A 19,844-nucleotide genomic window follows, 5' to 3' on the forward strand; every position below is an offset into this window, starting at 1 on the left:
ATCCCGAGTTGCCTTCGGAAGGTGGAACAAAATGGCGAAATCTAACATGGCCGTTCGGAGTCGGTGACTCCAAAATAAACAGCCTGTGTCCTTCCCTCCCTGCAGACCGCGTGTGCCAGCAGCCGGGGCTGTCCCTCTGGGTCCCCTTCCAGAACGCCGCCACTGCAGTCACCAACCTCTACAAAGGTAAGGGGGCTGCCCCGGCTCCCCCCGCAGCCCTGCCCGCCGAGCAGGGCCCCGCTCTGCCTCCTGTCCCCGCTTACTCATAAGCAGGGCCTGTTAATGTCTCTTATTCACCCTGATAAAATCTAACCCGAGACTGCTTCCTGAATCTTGCAGGTTTTCCCTTGGCCAGTTTAGCTGACGATAGCTGAATCTTTTCTGTTGCCTCATGTCAGTGACTAATAACTTAAAAGCTGTTTTACTTCACGACCCTTGAAAAAAAAGATGTTTTTAATGTGTGTCTTGCTGTCATGAGTTCAAGGGAAGAGGGCAATAGCTTATTAAACAGTACTTAAATTTCCTGCATTTTGTGTATTTGATGGTGTATTAAATGCTGGGATGTCAGTATAATACATATGCATTAGCGAAGCATAGGTTGAGTTTGTAAAATTCTGCACAGATGTTCTATGGCAAAAGTTTTTATCTTCTCATGACAGGGTTCTCAAGTATGCCTCTCAGCTTAAGTACAGAATGTCATTGTGACTGTGTCCAGGGTGTCTGTAAGAAAGCAGTGTTAGAAAAAACTTCAAGAAGAGTGCACTCTGCATGTGGCTGTGGGGTTTTTTTTGTGTTTTACTGTGTGTTTCTGTCAGGATCTGTGTCTGAACTCTTCCTTGGGTTGTCACAGAAAATCTTGTCTGTAGATGAATCATTCAGTGGTCTCTTTGTTTAAAAATGATCTCTGTATCAGTGGAGACTTAAATTGGCACAGTGTGATTTCCATCGTTAATGTCTTCCATTCCTATGAAGGAAAAAAACAAAGTTTCCAAATTGCTGTTCTTCTGACTTCAGTTTTTTTTTATTTCTGGAGTGTTTTTATTTGTGGTCTGCACAGCATTATCTATAGTTCTCCAGTTTTTCCATTTTCCATTTGCTTTAAGTAGTTGTACTTGGTAATATGCTTGTGATGGCTGATCAGGTTCCTGACAGATGTGGCCAGAGCAAGGAGGAAATGTAGCTGCAGAACCCTCACTTCCAGAGACTCATCTTTTGCAGAAAGTGCATGTGGACGTTGCATGTGTCACAGGTCATATAAAGGGGAAGCGCATCCCATAATAGGGTAGGTGTTGGCCTGAGGGAGTGGGTCACTGTGACAAGGTCTAGGACACCAGTCACTTCAGCATGGTGCTAGAGTAGCAGCAGTGTTAATAAGTGGTCTGGAACAATTAGTCTTTTTTGACGAATGACATCGCTCTCCCTCACAGCATGTTTGCTACCAAGACTTAGGCTGTTTATTTTTGGTGAAATAATTTGATTACTGGTGCCATAGGCAAAGTGAGCCCTGTTCTTCTACAATAATGTGATTAACAGAAGAGCATGTAGGTGGTGACCAGGGAAACTGGAGTTTAAGTAAGAAGCTGACTTTAGTCAGGTCTAATGTAATACTCCAAAAAGCAGCACATGGAACAGATCTTTAAAAGTGCTCAGGTACCTCAGTTAATCAGAGCTATCTTTCAGTTTTAAATTAACTGCCAAGTGGGTAGAAATTTGTTGAGAATACAGGTAGAAGCAGCAGTTGTGTGTATCAGGCAAGTTGGAGTTTCTTAATGTGAATTTATCTTCCCTAGTAATGACCATGGCTCTTTAAAAAAAAAAAAATCTTCTGTTGTTTCTGACATACTCAGTAATGTTTGTGTTCTGGAGGACTCTGTCAAAACACTGGAGCAGTACTTGGTGTGGTAAACTGAGCACCACAAGCTGCCTCTTGCCCTGTCAGCTGGCTTCTGATCTGATAAATGTTTTGAATTTTGAGGCATCAGAATTCTTTTAACAAGAGCTACATGAAAAATAGTTCATAAGGAGAATGCTGTGATGTCTGATTGCCAGCATTTTTTTCTGAAAATAGATGAGAAACTTAGTTTTACACCACACTGAACGTTTTAGATCATGTATTTCTGATTGACACTGCTGATAGAGGCTGCATGTCAAGACATTTGATTATCTTCCAGATTATACTAGGGAAATGAAGGCATAGCTTGTTATGTCTGATTTAGAACTTCAGGCCACCGTAAAAGGTCTCAGACTTATATTAGAATAAGATTTGAGCCTACAGTTTACCTTTTTTACTACAAGCTGAATGCTTGTTAATGTTAGTTTTGACTCACTAATTTCAGGATGTAGGCAACTTGACTGGTTATTTTGCAAGCTTAACCTTGTTTACAAAGTAGGTTGTAGCTTTTACTGTAGAAAAACCCCGATCTTTTCCATGGTAATGAAACTTGAGTTTGTCCAGGCTACATCAGCAGTCTGTGCTTGACCTCATAACTAGTTCCTGGTCAGTCCTTTGGAAAGCATTCTGGTGTACAAGGAAAGCAGGTTATTGACATAAAGCTGGTCTCCTCACCTCTCAGAAGGACTTTCTCATGGTATTTCAGGAAGGGATTAGAAGCGTATTGTCAGTTTCCAAACTGGCTCCAAAGTGTTGGGTGGCTTTTACTGTCAGTGCATTGGAGGCTAAGCTGCTGTGAAGTATAAAATGGCTGGAGGAATAATGTGTCACATTGCCATTGCTTTCATGGGAATTAGCATGTGTAAATCATCTAGTCTTTTTGATTACAAAGCAGCATAAGCAAAATAATCTTGCAGTGCTTAAAAGTAACCAGTGTGTTAAAGTGTACTCTATGTATAAATATATAGCTTCTATTCTAAAAGCCCCAAGTTTTAGCTGTTATCAGTTTGAGATTCTTTTCTTTTTTGTTAGGTTATGTTAGGTTTGAAGTGCTGCTTTTTGATAGTGTAGATTTTAGTGCTCTCTTGTGGACTGTGCAGTGGTGTATTTGAATATAGGTCTAGAAATAGCATTTCATGGTGATTATTTTTTTCTGTGTGACTATCACTGTTTAACTGTAAACCAGTGTCTTGGACAGCTGATAATAAATCTCTTCGTATAGTTCTGGGCAAGTGGCTCGTGGGTTTGACTTAGTGAAACAAGAATATGAAAAGTTGTTTTAATAAGGTCTGCTAGATTAAAAATAATCTATTAGGTAGATGAAATAGGAGTGGATATGTTGATGTTTTTTAGTGGAGCAAGAGTTAACAGTAATTTTCATAAAACTGAAATAGCTGTTGGCAAAGCTCTGATAACAAATCTATGACAACCAAGATGAGCATAATAGTGTAGAGAATGATTGGTTCTGCCTGTTCCCGCTGTCTGAAATTTACTCAAACTAGTAGCCAGAAATGTACTTAAGGAAGTTAGAAAGCAAGGCATTTAAGTGCTTCTGACAGGCACAGATATAACTGATGTGCACAGGTGACCAATTACATCAGTGGAGAATGAAACTGCATTTTGTAGTAGGATTAATTGTAAATAACATAAAGCTTCTGTTATAAAATTTGCAATTGGATCTTAAATAGGGAAGGAGATTTTTTTCAAGCTGCCTTTGTAAATTATAAGTTGCTTAGTTAAAAGGCATCAGGGACAGTTGTGTTCTAACAAGTTTCAAAACTGTGGCCTCCTGCACATTGCCTCTGCAGGTCAATTCAGATGAAACTAGAGTAACTGTAAAGAGACGAGGTTTCTCAAAAATCCTTACCTATCAGAATCAATAAAAACAGTTGTTCCTTTTGTTTTTGTGGGGTTTCTTGACTGTGCTGATGCACTTGAGTGTTTCTCTAAGTGCATAGTTTGGTATAAGTACCTTCCTCAGACTAACAAGCACAAAGTGTGTTTTTAATGTGAATACAATGTTTTCATAAACAGTGCTGTAGTGTTGACCAGAAGCACAGCTACTGCTATTTAGGTGGTCCTTGACTTGCTGTTGACCTTTTTACTTGTAAAGGAGGTGGAACTTTATAGCTAATACTCACTTAGGTTTTAATAGGATTCCTCTTCAATGCTAGCTGGTTTGTTACAGCCAACTTGGTACTGCATTACAGTAACCTGTAGAAGATACAGCTCCCTGTCAACCATGGGAAAGAAATGTATCAATGATGTGCTATACTATACATTGCGCTCTCTCTATCACTTACTAAGACTTTTTTTTCTGTTTTCTTGCAGAAAGTGTGGATGCCCATCAGCGAAGCTTTGATGTAGGAATTCAGATTGGCTATCAGCGTCGGAATAAGGATGTGTTAGCTTGGGTTAAAAAACGCAGAAGAACTATTCGTAGAGAAGACTTGATCAGCTTCCTATGTGGAAAAGTTCCTCCTCCAAGAAATTCTAGAGCTCCCCCAAGACTGACTGTAGTATCCCCTAACCGAGCTACTTCAACAGAAACTAGCTCATCTGTAGAGACTGATTTGCAACCCTTCCGTGAAGCCATAGCTCTGCATGGTAACAGTAATTTTTTCAATACTACATGGTTAAAATTGGGTGGGGGCTCTTAAAGCATGTCTGGCTCTTGACCATTGTTGGTGTCGTAATATGTCAGGTACTTAATGTTCCAGCTGAAGGTATCTCCTTAATTCACTAAGGGAGTTTTGGCACGTGTAAGGCATGTAGCTACTATATGTTGCATAGTCAAATACCTTGAATGAGGAAAAGGTATTGTATAAAAACCAGGTTTGGTTCTGTAATATTCTGCAGCTGTTGGTTCAACAGTTGATACTTAGCTTTTGGTAGTGTTTCTGAAGCATGAAGAGACTTGGCATTCATACCAATGCTAAAGTAAACAGGATTCTTGGAAAAGGATACTATGTTAGCAACTAGTTAATTATTAAAATTTGACTAATAGTAAATAACTAACAAATAATTTTCAGGGTTAGGGATGGAACTTTATGTCTGAAGCTTCTGTCTGTAGGGTACCTAACCTCAATCTAGTACACTTGTTATGTACTGGGTAGTGTGAAGTATTCTACCTGCAGTACCCTGGACAGGCTGCTTCACTTGCACATCCTTGCAGTGATCGAGTCCTGTTGGGAGTGTGATTCTAGTTCATATTCAGTCTTAAATATCTTCCAGTGTCATACTAAATTTTCTTCCTTGCCATCACCAGCAGTGTCAGTGGTGTATCTCTTCTACTTTTCAGGTGCAAGTATTTCAGATATATTGTAAAAGTAAAAAAACAAGCTATGTAGAAGGACAACCAGTGAAACTTGAATGAAATTTTTACTGTCTCAGTATTCTTGGTGAGGGGTGGAATTAATGAGTTAGATAAGTGGATCCATGAAAATAGTCTTTGCTTCTGCTACGCTGTGGTGGTTTTTCAAGATACATAAGCTAGACATCGTTACTGTTTAGTTGTCAGCCTAATTCTGGTATTGTTTGCTGCTCTGTTGCCATTTAAATCAAGCATGCTTTCATCCAATCATGTAGTTTTTGGCAGTTTTCCTTATATTGGAATCTGGCTGGGGAATTCTATGCACTAGTATTGCTTATTCAGGAGGTAAAGCTAATTTCATGAGGAGAGCTGCAGAAGTTGGCTCTCAATGTGATGTGATCAACACCCTCTTAAAAAAATCTTACTTTCCAAAACTAGTTGAATCTGATGTGCAGTTGACTTCTTAGATAAAGTCTTGCTCTTCAGGTCTGTGAGCTCTTAAGCAGAGTAAACTGAGCGGCATTTTTATTGTTAATATGGCTCTTTTAATGTCCTGCTTTATACAGAGGTGGCTTATGGAAGTCACTTTGCTACAGCATGGGAAGCTGAACCATGAAATCAGAAGTTTTTTGTTTCATAATTATTACAGGTTCATGAGCACAGTAGGAAGTTCTCTGCTCCTTACTAGCACTGCAGGGGCTAGAAGTGTGCTCATCAGCTGGTTGACAAGATTACATGTCAGTCACCTGGATTAAGTTCTCCTGATATCAGTTTCAATCTGGTCTTTGACACAAATGCTTTTGTGCTAATCTTTCAGTGACTAGTCTTGTATTTGGCCTCATAACTGTTCTTAGGTTATTGCCTACAATGTCTGTGTTCCTCCAACTTCTCCTCCCCCTTTTCTTTAACATTAAGGATGTTGTGATTAAACTGTCTCCCAAGCTATTTTCCTGTTTATCATAGGGCCTCTCAGAACTATGTTTGGATTTTTGAAACCTGTGTAGAATCTTCAGGTGTGTGTGTACATTAATCTCTGTAGGGTTATCTTTGTCTTAATTTTTTGGCAGACTGTTTAATTTACAGTAATTTACTGTTTCTAGGTATTGTGAGGAAACAAAAAACCTGATCGTAGTGAGTAGCAGTCTTAGCAAGTGTTCAGGACTAAAGCTTTAAGCAAAATTTTAGACTGGAATGTAAAGCAGTGAGGGTTTTTCTGCTGTTAGGCTTCCTGTGGAAACAGTTTCTCTGTTGGTAATGTGAATGGGCTGAATTAGATTTGATGGGTAATGCTCAAACTTGCTGGTCTAAGCAAGGTCTCTTAGTGAAGCAGGGATAGGTACAAATCTGTTATGAGACAAAAAGCTCTGATCAAATTAAGTTGGCTTATTCATAGAGTCATTAAGGTTGGAAAACACATCTAAGATCATAAAGTCCAGCCATCAACCCAGCATTACCATGCCAGCTAAACCATATCCTGAACTGCCACATCTACAAATTTTTTTAACAGCTCTGGGGATGGTGACTCCACCACTTCCCTTGGCAGCCTGTTCCAGTGCTTGACTTGTCAGAAATGGTCACTAATACTGGTCTAAAGACTGTCGTTCTATAACTTGATCTTGCTTTTTGATGGGAGAGATGCCTGTATTTTGATCTAAATGCTTCATCACATCTGAGAACTTTGACAGAAGCTGTGGTAGCAAAGTAGCTAATAATTAAATATTTCCTTGAACATCAAACACAATTCAAGGTGTGTGCCCTAGACTAAAATATTGGAGTCTTTCGGTATCAGTACCATCTTAAAACTATTTTGCATCTGCGGATAAATACGTTAAATTGGATTTTTAATCTTACCTTTTTTATCTCAAACCTTGTTAAACATTGTAGCATTGCAAGGTAGTAAACAGTTCTATTGATGCAAGCTAGGGATTTTGAATCCAAAATTTAATCTGATAAGTTATCAGTAGTCTTTGTGCTATAAGGGAACTTTTTATTCTCTACTGTTCTGCTTTCAAGCCTTGGTACAGTAGGTAAAATCAAAATGGTCATGACAGAAAATCTGTAGTGACACAGGAATGTTTAAGGTGTATGTGGTCTACCTTAACTCTTTGGAATGTATGCTGTGCACCTCTTTATGAAGTCTTTAGTGTAGCCTCGGGGCGCCTGAGAATGAGTTTTTTTGGAACTAAGTAACCTCTTGAGCAAGTTAAACTCTGGTAAATAAAAAATATTTGCCCTTATTACAAACTTTCCATTATTAGTGTGCTGGTGGGTAACTTTGGAAATAAAACATGGCTGGAAGCTTGAACTGTGAATACCTGAAAAGAAATTAAAATCTTCAACAAAAGCTGAGTAGATAGCTTGAGGTAATACATGCTATTTTACCCTGAAGTTCAAGTGTTTTTTCTGAACTTCAAGAACTATGCATCTGATGCTTAACTTGTTGGGATGTGATAGTAAAAGAAATATCTTTATTGTTCAGTGTCTCAAATATAGAGTCATATTTTTAACTTCCAGCAGACCCTAAAAGGTCATTGCAGTTAGCATATCTGTGGATGTATCTTCACCTGTTCTCTGGATGCATATTGCCATATCTGATTCTGTATGAGAAGAGTTTCAAGTGACAGAATTACATCAAACTGAGCTAGCAGTCATAAGATTTCCAGAAGCTGACAGGCATGTCGGGTCATTTTCTGCCTGGCTGTAGCTAGCATGTTAAGTCTTGCAGTGCTGGTGGCAATGCACAGTCCATATTTAAAATGATGCCTTGGTCTTTTAATGTGGTATGTGCTCCATACATTACAAATGATTCTCCAGTGTAAGGGGAGAAAATGTTGTGATTTGAGGAGAGGGAAGAAGCATGCATGGGAAGGTAATGCTGACATGCGTCAGACTTGAGCATTCCTAACTCATGGCAATGTGAATGGGCAACAACCAAGTGAGGGACTGGTAGTTCTTTTGCTTCATAAATTTAATGTTGATGTGTATAATTAGTGTGATCCTCTTTAGGAGGGGTAACCCTTGCTCTAGCGTATGGAAGTGTGTTACTTGGCCCTTTTAAAGAGCCTGAATTTCCATTAGGCTTTCTTATTATCTTCTGAAAATATTGAACTGCAATATGAAACATCAACAGTTAGCAGAGTGGAGAAGAAACAGTTGGTAGAAGAGGGGGTGGGAGAGCAAACTTCAGGTTAGTTAGAAAGAGTTAAAGGTTGTGTGTATATATATAGCTGTGGTAGAGTTGAGCATTGGTATGTACTGCTACAGTTAGCTTTGTGAGCAGTGCTGTGAAAGGGTGAGTATGACATAGAGGAGTGACATGGATCTATCTGCATGCCATTTTTTACTTATCTGGGATTATTAAGTAATTCCTGCTCTAGCCTATTCTTTTTGATACTTCCTGATTAAAACTTCTGGAAAACAATAGTTAATACTATAACTATACTGAACAGTAGTTTTTCAGTATATAATGTGCTGTGATAGTGACCTAAATAACTCATATTCAGTATGGACATAGTTACAGTGCAGATAGTGGCATTTTCAGTTTGTTAGGCCAGTGTTGATAAACTCCTTAATTTTGAGTTGACAGTTCTATTTGCCTGTAGTATTTAATATAAACATATACTTTTAGCCAAGCATTCTACTAACTTGATAGTTTTGGAGAGTATTGGTGTATTATTAGTATTAGCTAGTATTGGTCACTTTCTTCTATTCAACAGCTCTTTTCTAGTAGGACTATAATACTTCAGAATATAAATTCCAATAAGTTTTTGGTGAAATTACCGGCTTTGAGACACCATACTGTTGATGACTTGGCTGAAAGGTAAAGGAGGAGTGAGAATGTAGTAAGTACTGCAAAATATTTGAGATAGGCCCTCCACTTCAATCCTTTCAAGTTGAAAAAGGGAGAGTCATGTGACTGTTCTCAAAGGCCTCTTGAAAAAGGAAATTTCTCCTGTAGAATGCAGTGGGAGACTTAAGGAGAGATTGTGAAAGAAGTAAAGATGCTTTAATAGCTGTTTGAATCTCTGTTCTGTTGTATAGCCAAAACTGATGTGTGTGGTATTAGGTCATGTTATCACAGTGCAGAAATTTGAGGCTGTGAAATGGGGTTCTTAAGTCACATAACCTTATGATTTCTTAATATCTGTTACTGCTTGCTTTCTGTTTTAAATGATTAAATACTTTGAGAAGAGGTCTCTGAGTCCACCAAAAACTCAGAATAATTCACAATACATGGGTTTTCTGAGAATTCCTCTTTGAATTACAAAAATTTCCAAGAAAAAAGCAGATCACAGTTCAGTTTTGGGTCCTGAAAGATGCTTTCTCTGTCAACAAAAAATAGATGTTTTCTGTGGCATAGATGACTGTCTTCAAAGTTGTGCTTCCATGAAATGGCAACTTGTTATTTCAGTGCCTGTCTAGAATTTTGACTCTTCTATGTTTGATTGTTTACCTAATCCTGAACTGATCTAAATGTTTTGTTTGGTAGTTCTCTCTTGGATTGATGAGAAGTGCTGTGTAATACAGTTACCTGCAAGTAACTGATACCAAATGATCGCAGTGTGTTAGTGTACTGGGTAATGACTGTTACTCACTAGTTCAGATTAAATACCTGTACGAGATGAAACATTAAACTGCAACTAGAAATCCATGTCATGGTGCAATATCCTTGTATACCTGTCTTTGTAGAAAGTAGTTAAAAACTACTTTCCTGCCTTTGGCACCAGGTTTGATTTGAAGATTAACTTCTTGATTATCTCCTGAAAGTGTTGTGTATTTAAATGTACAGTGATTCACTGTTACCTAAATACTGGAAATCTAGTGCCTGCTTGAGGCATTGCTTGCAAACCTTTGCAGTCTGTTTCAGAATGTGCTGCAGAATATTACAGCTGCATCTTTGAATTATGACTAATATCTGCTATTTTAAAAAATGCTTGTTACTTGAAAAGGCTGTACTTACAAACATAGTTTGAGTGATGCCAAAATACGTGTTCTCACATCACCAGTCTCTTTTGGGGCTTACTTATGATAATTTTCCTCTCCTTACTTGGGCACTAGGCATAGTGAAAAGATGTAACGATAAAATTGAATTAGTGTTTTGGTCATTTGTTTGAGTTGCATAATGTAACAGTAAATAAGTGGTGTAAACTGATTCTCAGTGGAAGTAACAACACTGAACTTGTGTTCAGAGCAATTTTGCTTGGAATAGTGATGTCGGGGATAATCTCTGCAATCAGTTTGGATTTGAAACAATGTCACCTGAGCACTGTCAATTTTTTTCCAGTTTAAGTGTATAGGATGAACTAATGTTTTTCTAATGTCATACGAGTTGAAATTAAACTTGCTATTGCCTTTGAATTGTGACATTATTTGTTAGCTGCCCATATATTGCATGTGGGTGGTTTATGTAAGTTATGGTATTTGAATTGGCTTTTTACTTGTACATCTGTCATCAATTAGCTGCCTTAATTTCTTTGGTAGATGTATAGGAACCTCTTCTCATAATGGTTTTGAATTTAAGCTTGGCCTTAATCCTGGTAGAAAGCTTGTTTCTGAATTACAGTTTTACTAAAACAGCTTCTGCTGTTTAAATACTTTCTGCCATTGTTAATGAAAGATAATTTTAATATTAATAAAACCTAGAGGTTCCCTACCAGTCTTCAAACCATGCTACTGAGTTGTGTTGGAATACCAGTTAGAGCTGTAAGCAAAAACTCTTAAGAAAAGTATATCCTGTGCTGCTACACCATCTAAGCTTTGTGTTTATTCAACAGTAATATACAACAGAGTGAACACAGAGTGACTTGCATATCAACTTGCCATTGCTGTAGATGGCTTTCAGTTTATTTTCCAGCTGAGGTTTCTGGCAACTGAACCAGTAGCTGTAGCAGTCTTCTCTTTATAGAGCCTCTGAAGTTGCCTATCAGGAGCTAGTAGGGGTTTGTTAAGCTTTACTTGTCAGTGTGGGACTTCTAAGGCTGCCTACTTGACTGTATAAGAGGATGTGTATTCAGTGGCTTTGTACACACAAGATGTGTGATGGCTGGAAGAAGGTATTAGGGTATTCGGGACTGGAGAAAACCTCAGCTCAAGATGTTGAAGGCTACTGAGACAAATCTTCCTGGACAACTTAACATTTGCTTCTCATTGCTACAAAAATATACATATGTAGATCTTTTCTCTTGTTCTTCATCTTCCTGCATGGCTCTTGCTTTGGTAGTTTATTTGTAGTGCCAAAAGTTATTTCTGTACTTTCCTAATAAATACTAAGGTATGAAGCAGTTATGATAGCAAATATATTTGTCTTTAATCTGAGCTCTTGTTTATCTACAAATACAGCCTGGACTCAAATTGAGAAGAATTACTAGGCTTTCATGTATTAGCCCTTGCTAGATGTGTGTTTTGGAATGTCTTGCTTCTGCAAAGTTGTAATAGTACTGAAAACAAAGTTTAAATGAGTATAGGATTAATTGTTTTCTTGTTTATAGCCTTGTTTCTACAAGAAATAAACTTTATGCTTTAATTACACATTGTATTAATAACCTGAACACAAACCCAAGTGATTGCAGGGTACTTGTGACAGTGTTTTGGATCACATCTGTCAATAGGTGATTTTGGGTGATTGTCATGTGGTCTTGTTTGGCTTATTTTTTTATTTGTAAGTGCTCTTCTGAATTCTGATAAAACTGTTGCCTGTTAGTGGCAGCCATAAAATAAAGCTTTTATTTAAACACCAGTTGTTGTATAGGCGTGTCTGAGGTGTGTTGTCAAACTGCAGTCTTCTTTAGAGCTACAGTGGCAGAGAGAGTGAAAGACAGCAGGGTGGTGGTGTTTGAGACAAGACCAAGTCAGGTCAACCTGGAAAGCCCTTTGTAGGAAGATTTTCATTCTGTGTAATTGATTCAGTGTGAAGCCTTCATATTAAAAGTCTACTCTTGAGTATGTACACACATTTTGAATAGCATGTCATGCTTATGGAGCTAACATTTGCCTTGGTGTGCTGGTACAACCTGGTGTATAAGCTCATTTTAATGTCATAAAAAGCAGTTCTAGTAATTGCTGGATTCTTAAATGGACTAAAAGCTGGGAAGGTGTGGTCTGAGCTTCAAACAAGTGTGGTACAAAGACTAGAATGAAGTGCCTTTGATTTATCACTAAGTCAGACAAGTGTCATCCATTGTGCCACACATGGAAAAGTCACTTTCTGTGCTGTTTGACCTAAATGCTTTTTCTTTTTTTCCCCTAGGTCTTAGTGGTGCAATGGCTAGTATAAGTGTTCGTTCAAGTACCCCAGGCTCGCCCACTCACGTGAGCAGTGGCTCCAATGCTAGTCGAAGGAGAAATGGACTCCATGATGTTGATTTGAACACTTTCATATCAGAAGAAATGGCACTCCACTTGGACAATGGTGGAACTAGAAAGCGTACCTCAGCCCAGTGTGGCGATGTCATTACAGACTCACCAACTCATAAACGCAACAGAATGATCTAAAATGCAAAAATTTCAAACTCACCATGCTGCTTGAAAGCCACTTGATCCTCAGAGTACTATTGAAAAGGAAACATGAGGCCATCTTTCCATATTCACTGTTTAAGACAAATGAATTCAGTAATTGCCATAAAGGAAATTTTAGATATTACATTAGATGCCTCTTGTAACTGCGGCTTTCTAAAACTATATTCTTAGCAGAGGACATCAGATATTGTGTAGTAGCTAGCCAGATCATCATAGGCAAACATGTATCCGTTCCAAGGCTAAAAGTGACCTTACTTGTATTAAAGGGAAAGGAAATTTCAGATGTTTATTTGGTTATAGAATGCTTTTTTTTTGTCCTTTATTTCCTGCTGTGTTGAGTATTTGCTTAAACAGTATTGCCAGTTTGACTGAAATTGTCTACAACATGACTTGGCATCTTTGTCAAAACTGCAGGCTTCCATTTTTGCAGCACTGTACCATGCACCTAGTTTCTATATAGTAACAGTGTGCAAGTTATAAATATTGGACTGTACCCTTTTTAGTTTTAAAAGCAGTTGATAATTCTGGTGATTGTGTGATAATGTAAAGAGGTGCTATGATGGTCATGCAATTAATACTTAATATTGAATCAATACAAGGATCTTTAATTGGATTCACTTTGTGTGTTTTAGTGCTCTGAAGTAGCAATATTAAACTTTTCCCCAATTAACTTCATAGGATCTTAAATCAGTTTGAGAAAATGTATGTAATTATTGGTATTATCCTCGTGGTAATCATACACAGTGCAGACTGCACCAGTGCTGACCTAAATTTAGAGAAAGGTGTCCTGTAATTGAAAAATAGGCTTTTCTGTTCAGTATTAGTGAAGGGTAGGTTTTGTGTACACCCGTATCCCATTTTACATTTCTTGTGAAGTAATTGCCCATTGTTGGGGAGGGGTGGGAAGAGAGGGAATGAGGGGGATAGTTGGAAAAAAGGGGTGTGTTCTAACAAGTAAGACTTCTGGTCACATATGGAAACTTGGACTAACTTAAACAAGATTCTGTGTGGTGCCATCTCCTTCAGGAGGGAGTGACATGCAGGTTCTGTGAAGTGCTAAGAAAATAATTTAAAACTGGAAGTTGATTATAAAGCTCTGGATAAACATGCCGTAAGGATGAATTAAAAAGGATAAATGGCTTTCTTTTTGTGTTGAGCTTACATTCATAGGATTGAACTCTGGCTGCCATAACTTAAGCATAACCTAAAACTGAATGAGAGATCAAGACTGATCTGCTGCAAATCTCTTTCTGAAGGGGGAAGGATATGTCAGTCTCAAAGAGTGTCCTAACTGTCTTTACATGTAGATGCAGCAAATGTTTGGAGAGCTCTGGCTTTCAGGTCCTCCAAATCTCTGCTTAGGAAAGAAGGAATAAGGAAATTAAGACCTTCAAACCTGCAAGTTGGGAAGGGGTGTTTAGTGAGGTGGTATGCATGCTTTAACTGAAAGTGTAGGCTGATTCTTGGATGAAATGCAGCTATGCTAGGTTCACAAGACTAAAAAAATGGTGGTGTTCTAGCTAAGTTAAGGCACCTTGAGCTCCATGTTAATACACAGCTCTTCAAGACTCTTGCTTTTGTGCTTGTAGAGTCAGATTTTTTTTGTATTTTCTTCCCTGTCTGAAGCAGACTTTACTGTAGTTTTGCTCCTTTTGACCCTGATGTCCCTGGCATTGGTGTTCTGTAGGCAAGGCAAGACAGCAATGATGTGTTAAATTCTCAGAATTCAAGGCTCTTTACAAAGAGCATGATCTCCTTGTTTTGTGGTGCTTTCATCAGATTTCTTTACACTGAAGAGCTCTTGACGATGTCAACAGTTGCACAACACTGTAACTAGAGAATTTGTAATTTCTGGGACAAATGTAAGAACTGTCCAAAGAAAGATGGTAAGAACTGTTCAAAGCCCCCACCTGTGTTTCGTAGCTGAACTTGCACATCACCTGAAGATGCAGTATACATTAATTTCAGTTACTGCTATTAACTACAGGTAATAAGACTTTATTTTATGTAAAATATTAATATTGCATACAGCTAGTTTTCATTTGGAGACTGCATTTTCAACAAAGATTTTGAAGATGGTATCTAGATATATCTGTTAGCTTTTATTAGGCTATTGGCAGAGGGATTTTTCTGTTCCAGAAGAAAAATCTGGAGTCCTGAACAGAAAGGATGTGTGAGAACCATTCTTCAGCTCTTCTGTTATCAATTAACTGGCTTGTACAACTAAGATGCTTATGCTCTGCAACTTCTAACATACTTTACTATTACATGTGTAAAGGTAACATCATATTGGTGTCAGTTCTGATATATGGACTGAACTGTGACAACTGCCCCAAATATACAAAGCCTGTTCAAATTACTTCTCCCCTTCCTTGCAGTGAAATAAATGAATTAATGCTTCAAAGCATTAACAAGAGTCTAGTACCATCTAAAACTAAACTTTTTTAAATTTAATTTGTGCCATTTTTTCTTTGGAAGAAAGCAGGCTTAGATATTAAACTGGTTGCATTAATGTTTTTTGCTTGTACCTTAAATATTTGGCAACTTTTTGATTGTTTTTCTTTTTAGCCCCAACTGTTGTTTGCTCTTTGTTAACCTCTGCCAGAATGATCAAAAAATGCATGTATTCACCTGGTAAACACAAGGAAAACAGGTTGTCTCTTAAAAAAAAAATATAATAAAAAAAAAGTCTAGTACCTGTTGCTTTGGAGGCTATTTCTTGTGTCAGTGTAGAAAATTTATGCTGTGGAAGTAGCTTTCAGCTATTCTCCAAACTGTAGCTCTTGGAGCCAGAAGGGAGTTGAGTTCCTGTAAGAAACTGAAGAATTGAGAACTGTTTAGTTTGGTAAAAATGGTGCTTGCTTTTGGTTTCTCTGAATCATATAGTTGACTGGTCTCTTCTCCATGTACATCAAATCTAACATGAATGTGCAGCAAGTTACATAAAGTACATCCTGCACTGAAGCTACTGAGCTTGGCTTGCTTATTAATGAAGTAAGTTTTAAATGTTAAATTTAAATCTATATTACAATAAAGTAATGCAAAAATGATTTTGGCTGAAACTGAAGTCCTGCAGTTAAACTTACTCTCAAATGTGGTTTACCCAGCTGGAGTAATAGAAACTCTTAAGTCATAATAAACCTAATAAAAAAACCAAACCAAAACAACTAATCAGGCTGCTTTGTAGTTCTTTAAGTTTCTGAATAATACAGTCCATCAGTAAACCCAAACCCAGATATAGTTAGTGTGAGCTGACAGCCTTGTTTGGTTCTGCAGGGTAGGATTTTTTTTTCAGAACGCAATTTGATAGTAGCTGTTCAGTAGAGCTACACTTAAGAGGCTTTCCTTTCTTTTTAAGGACTAATTAAGATACTAAGAATTGGGGCATACTGTTGCATTTCTACATGTTCTGCAGAGTTTAACATGCTAATATTTAAGAAAAGCATCTCAAACTATGACACTTAAACCTCTTTAGAAAGTTATGTGACTTCACTAGTAGAGCTTTCCCATTTCTTGCCACTTAAACCTCTTTAGAAAGTTATGTGGCATTGACTTCACTAGTAGAGCTTTCCCATTTCTTGTGAAAGACTCTATGGACTTATGTGAAATTAGGTCCTTTAATGAGCAGCTATTCTGTTTTATGTGGGTGTCCCTAAACGTGCAAACTGTTTACCACTTGCTGTAGCAGCAGGCCTTGGAATTTATTTCACAGGAACTTTCAAGATTTGTTTCACAGGAACTTTTAACATCATCTAATGTGAAAATTTTTCACTTGTAGCCAGTGAAATATTCCAGTGGGGATTTGAAAGTGTTCCACAATGCCTTCTAAAACACCAGTGTCTTTCAGATGGTAGCTGAAAGCTAGTAATTTTGGCAGAAGAAAGGAATGCACACCTGCCTTGTTCTGCTGAGGTGCCTGCATGAGCTGGGGTTGCTGTGGTTGTCTGGGGTAGCCACAAGGCCCATGATGCTCTCCTTCCAGAGCCTCTGGTTATTTTAAGGTAATGAGGAAGGCACTGGTGCTTAGCAGTAACTGCCTGTCTAAAGTTTTCCTGGTCTATGGGTGTAACTGCTGTGCAGTTATGAGACTAGTAAACTTTCTCTGAGAGCTGATGAAGTGGCTCTGTAGTCAACACTGGTGCTTTCTGCTGTCATTCTCTCACTGGGCCCCTTTTGGACCATCTCAAAAGGAAAATTAAAATGTGTCTCAAGCACTTAAGGGTAGTAGTGAATAAACCAACCAAATTCACTTCTGTGTAGGATGGAAGCATCACCTGGCTCTGTTTTACAAAAGACTTGAGGAAGAAGCGTTTCTCAGTGAGTGATGAGGTTCCAGCATTTCCTGTGTGACCTGGTTTTGAGCCATGATGCTGCTGCTCTTGTGCCTGATGTGATGGCAGCTATCTGGGTTTTTTGAATGCTGGAGCTGTCCATGGGGCTGTGTTTTTATTGGCTAAAATGAGATGATGTGGGGGAACACACAAGGATATGACTTTGAATCTGCCAAGAGCCCAGTGATCATACCCTGTGCTTTGTAGAAACTCCTGCATTTCATTACTGATCAATTTGAGATAGCATCTAAGACCATTCTTAATCAGACATTGTAATATTTCACCATTTTTATATCAACTTTGTTTTGAGTGTAAAGGTGAATTTGGTTCTGGCTGCCAGAGAATAGCAAGCTATCCAGGAAAGGAAGTAATGGGAGTCCTCGTTTGTATCATCATGGTGTAACACTGACTTGCATCTTTGTCACAAAGAAACTCACAATGCTTCTCCAGACCTGAAACTCAACCCACAAGAATTCATCTGGTATTTTGTATATGGTGTCCTTTTTGCAAAGCATCAAGGCAGAGGATAAAAACGTTTACATTTAAATTAGGTACACTAAGTATCTTGTTACAGGTTTCTACTGGAGTTTTAAAAGGGTCACTTCCAGCTCCTGCTGGAGCAGCTGTGTGTACCTCTACTCACAGTGTGGTGAAAATTCTGAGGTTAGCATTTGTTGTTTTATTAATACATGTTTTTTGTTTATTGATAACTGTTTGAACCTAGCTTTCTCATTTGAAGTGAATTCCTTGAGTCTTACCTATAATTCAGTATGTAAAACCAAGAATGAGATCAGCAGAAAATACCAAGTTTGTACTCTGGTTTAACTGGCTAATTACTTAATCTCATACAGTGAATAGCTCTGTAGCATTGTCTTTCTGCAAACCAGTGGTCTTTAGACCACTTTAAAACCACAAAAATCTGTATTTTGGGAATACTTTGTCTATTTCATAAACCACAGCTGAAGATAAAGTAAATGTTTTTTTAAACCTGTTTTCCTATTCCCTCTAAAAGCACCATCAAGAAGAAACATGTGGATTGCACGTAGAGGTGAGTGGTCTTCTCAGCTAAAGTGGACCATCTTCTAGAGACTTGCATTACATATCCTGCCTACAAACCAACTCTACATCTTACTGAAGGAACTGTAGTTTTGATTATTTCTTTAAGCCTTTCTGCTAGAAAAGCTCATTCAACTAAGTCTGCTCTTTCATGGCTGCATTTCAAGGACTTCTTGTGGAAGAGCATCTGTGATCTCCTGTGGTAGGCAGGCTTTTTTCCTTTCCTTGGAGGTACTGTTGTTATTAACGTGGATTGCTGAAGATGCTTTTCTGTCTGTTAAAATGTATTTAAAAGTCTTTTACTTAAGTGATTGTGGTTTCCAGAGTAGGAAACTGCTGAAGATGCTCTCAGTACTATAGCTGCAGAGGCTTGTGTGCTGCCAGATGACAGTGCAATGTTGTAACTCATTTGGAGTCTTGGATTATTTATTCAAAACTGATGATGGACTGGCATAATTCTTCAGCTGGCTTAGCTTGTTGTCTTAACATGTTTGTAAGTGATGAGCTGCCAGCCAAGCCATTGTGAGGCCCTGAAGAAGAGGGCCTAGTTTGTCTGTCTCTGCTTTGTAACAGAACTTTGGATGTGCTCTTCCCAAAATTTAGGTTTCCTTATGCCTACATGCATTTCCCAAAATCTGGGCAATTCATCTCCCAAATGGAAAATTTCCAGGGGAGTGTGTTCGGCATATTTGAATCCCAGCAACTGGGGTCTTTAGTGATAGCTTCAACAGAAGGTCTGAGTTCCTTCAAAGTTGGTTTTCAGGTTGAATTCATCTTTCCTAAAACATGCACCCACAAGTCATGGCTGTGTGTCTGGTTTTCTTCCCTCCTGTTTGTGACCATGGCCCCTTCTGACCTCTCTTTACAAGGAGCATCTCCCAGTGCCAAATACAGCGTGTCTGAATGTCAAGGTATTTCTGGTAAGTGTTTGTACACAATACATCTGCTTCTTGTAAACACATGTAATCTTTGGTTGCCCCCAAGCCCTGAGGTCTCAGTCCTGGAGATACTCAGGACTAACAGGATACAGTCCAGACCATCCTGCTCTTGGACCTACTTTGAGCAGAGGTTGGACCAGATAACTTCCTGGGCTCCCTTTCCACCTGGAATTATAGAATTCACTATATACCATCCTTGATACAGTTTTAGCTGTGAGGGGGGCTAAAAGTTCCAGCCATGCAACAGGCAGGAAGGACACCAGGAACTTCCTGCTGCTCAAATAACATTCAACCACCAGTAACAACTTAGGAACAGATGCAATTCTCTTTTCTGATGAGGTACATATTCCTCTGGAAATGTAGGAGATTCTTCTTTGAAAATTGCTATTCTGTAGCCTTCTAGGGATATGCAGCCCTGCAAAGTAGGAACTGCTCCAAATTTGACTACTTGAGGTCCTTGTTTCCGTGTCACACATTTCATGGGCTATGAAGTAACAGAGTTGACTCAGGCTGAATTGTGAAGCTGCTGCTGTCATGGATGTTCGCGCTACATCGTCCACTCAACTGATGGAAGCATTGCCTCCAAAGGACAGGAAAGCACCTGCTGGAGCTTGGTTTTGGTAAGTAAAAAATAGCCATATTTTTAGAGGTGAAATTCCAATTAGGAGTAGCTCAGTGCTTTTGTGTTAAGATGAAAGCTCCTTGTTCATGTTCTCGCAGACTTGTAATTGATCTTGTGAAATTTGGAGTGAAACCTTGAGTTTGGTAGCTTCTGTTGGTGTAGGTTTTGTTTTGCTCTG

At 38.5% G+C, this 19,844-nt stretch overlaps 1 protein-coding gene across 1 annotated transcript in view; it reads left to right on the top strand.

The window, feature by feature from the left end:
* The window catches only part of LOC104386861 (chromosome unknown open reading frame, human C16orf72), a 42,015-nt gene extending 28,933 nt beyond the window's left edge, over window positions 1–13,082 (top strand). Inside the window, exons 2-4 of the mRNA XM_009995529.1 lie at window positions 106–186; window positions 4,223–4,498; window positions 12,451–13,082. Coding sequence (XP_009993831.1) covers window positions 106–186; window positions 4,223–4,498; window positions 12,451–12,695 — 602 coding nt within the window. The 3' untranslated portion in view covers window positions 12,696–13,082. The remainder of the gene's footprint in view (window positions 1–105; window positions 187–4,222; window positions 4,499–12,450) is intronic.
* Window positions 13,083–19,844: the final 6,762 nt, after the last annotated feature.

This window comes from Chaetura pelagica, unplaced genomic scaffold (genome assembly GCF_000747805.2).
Source record: "Chaetura pelagica isolate M959 unplaced genomic scaffold, ChaPel_1.0 scaffold124, whole genome shotgun sequence".
Lineage (NCBI taxonomy): Eukaryota > Metazoa > Chordata > Aves > Apodiformes > Apodidae > Chaetura > Chaetura pelagica.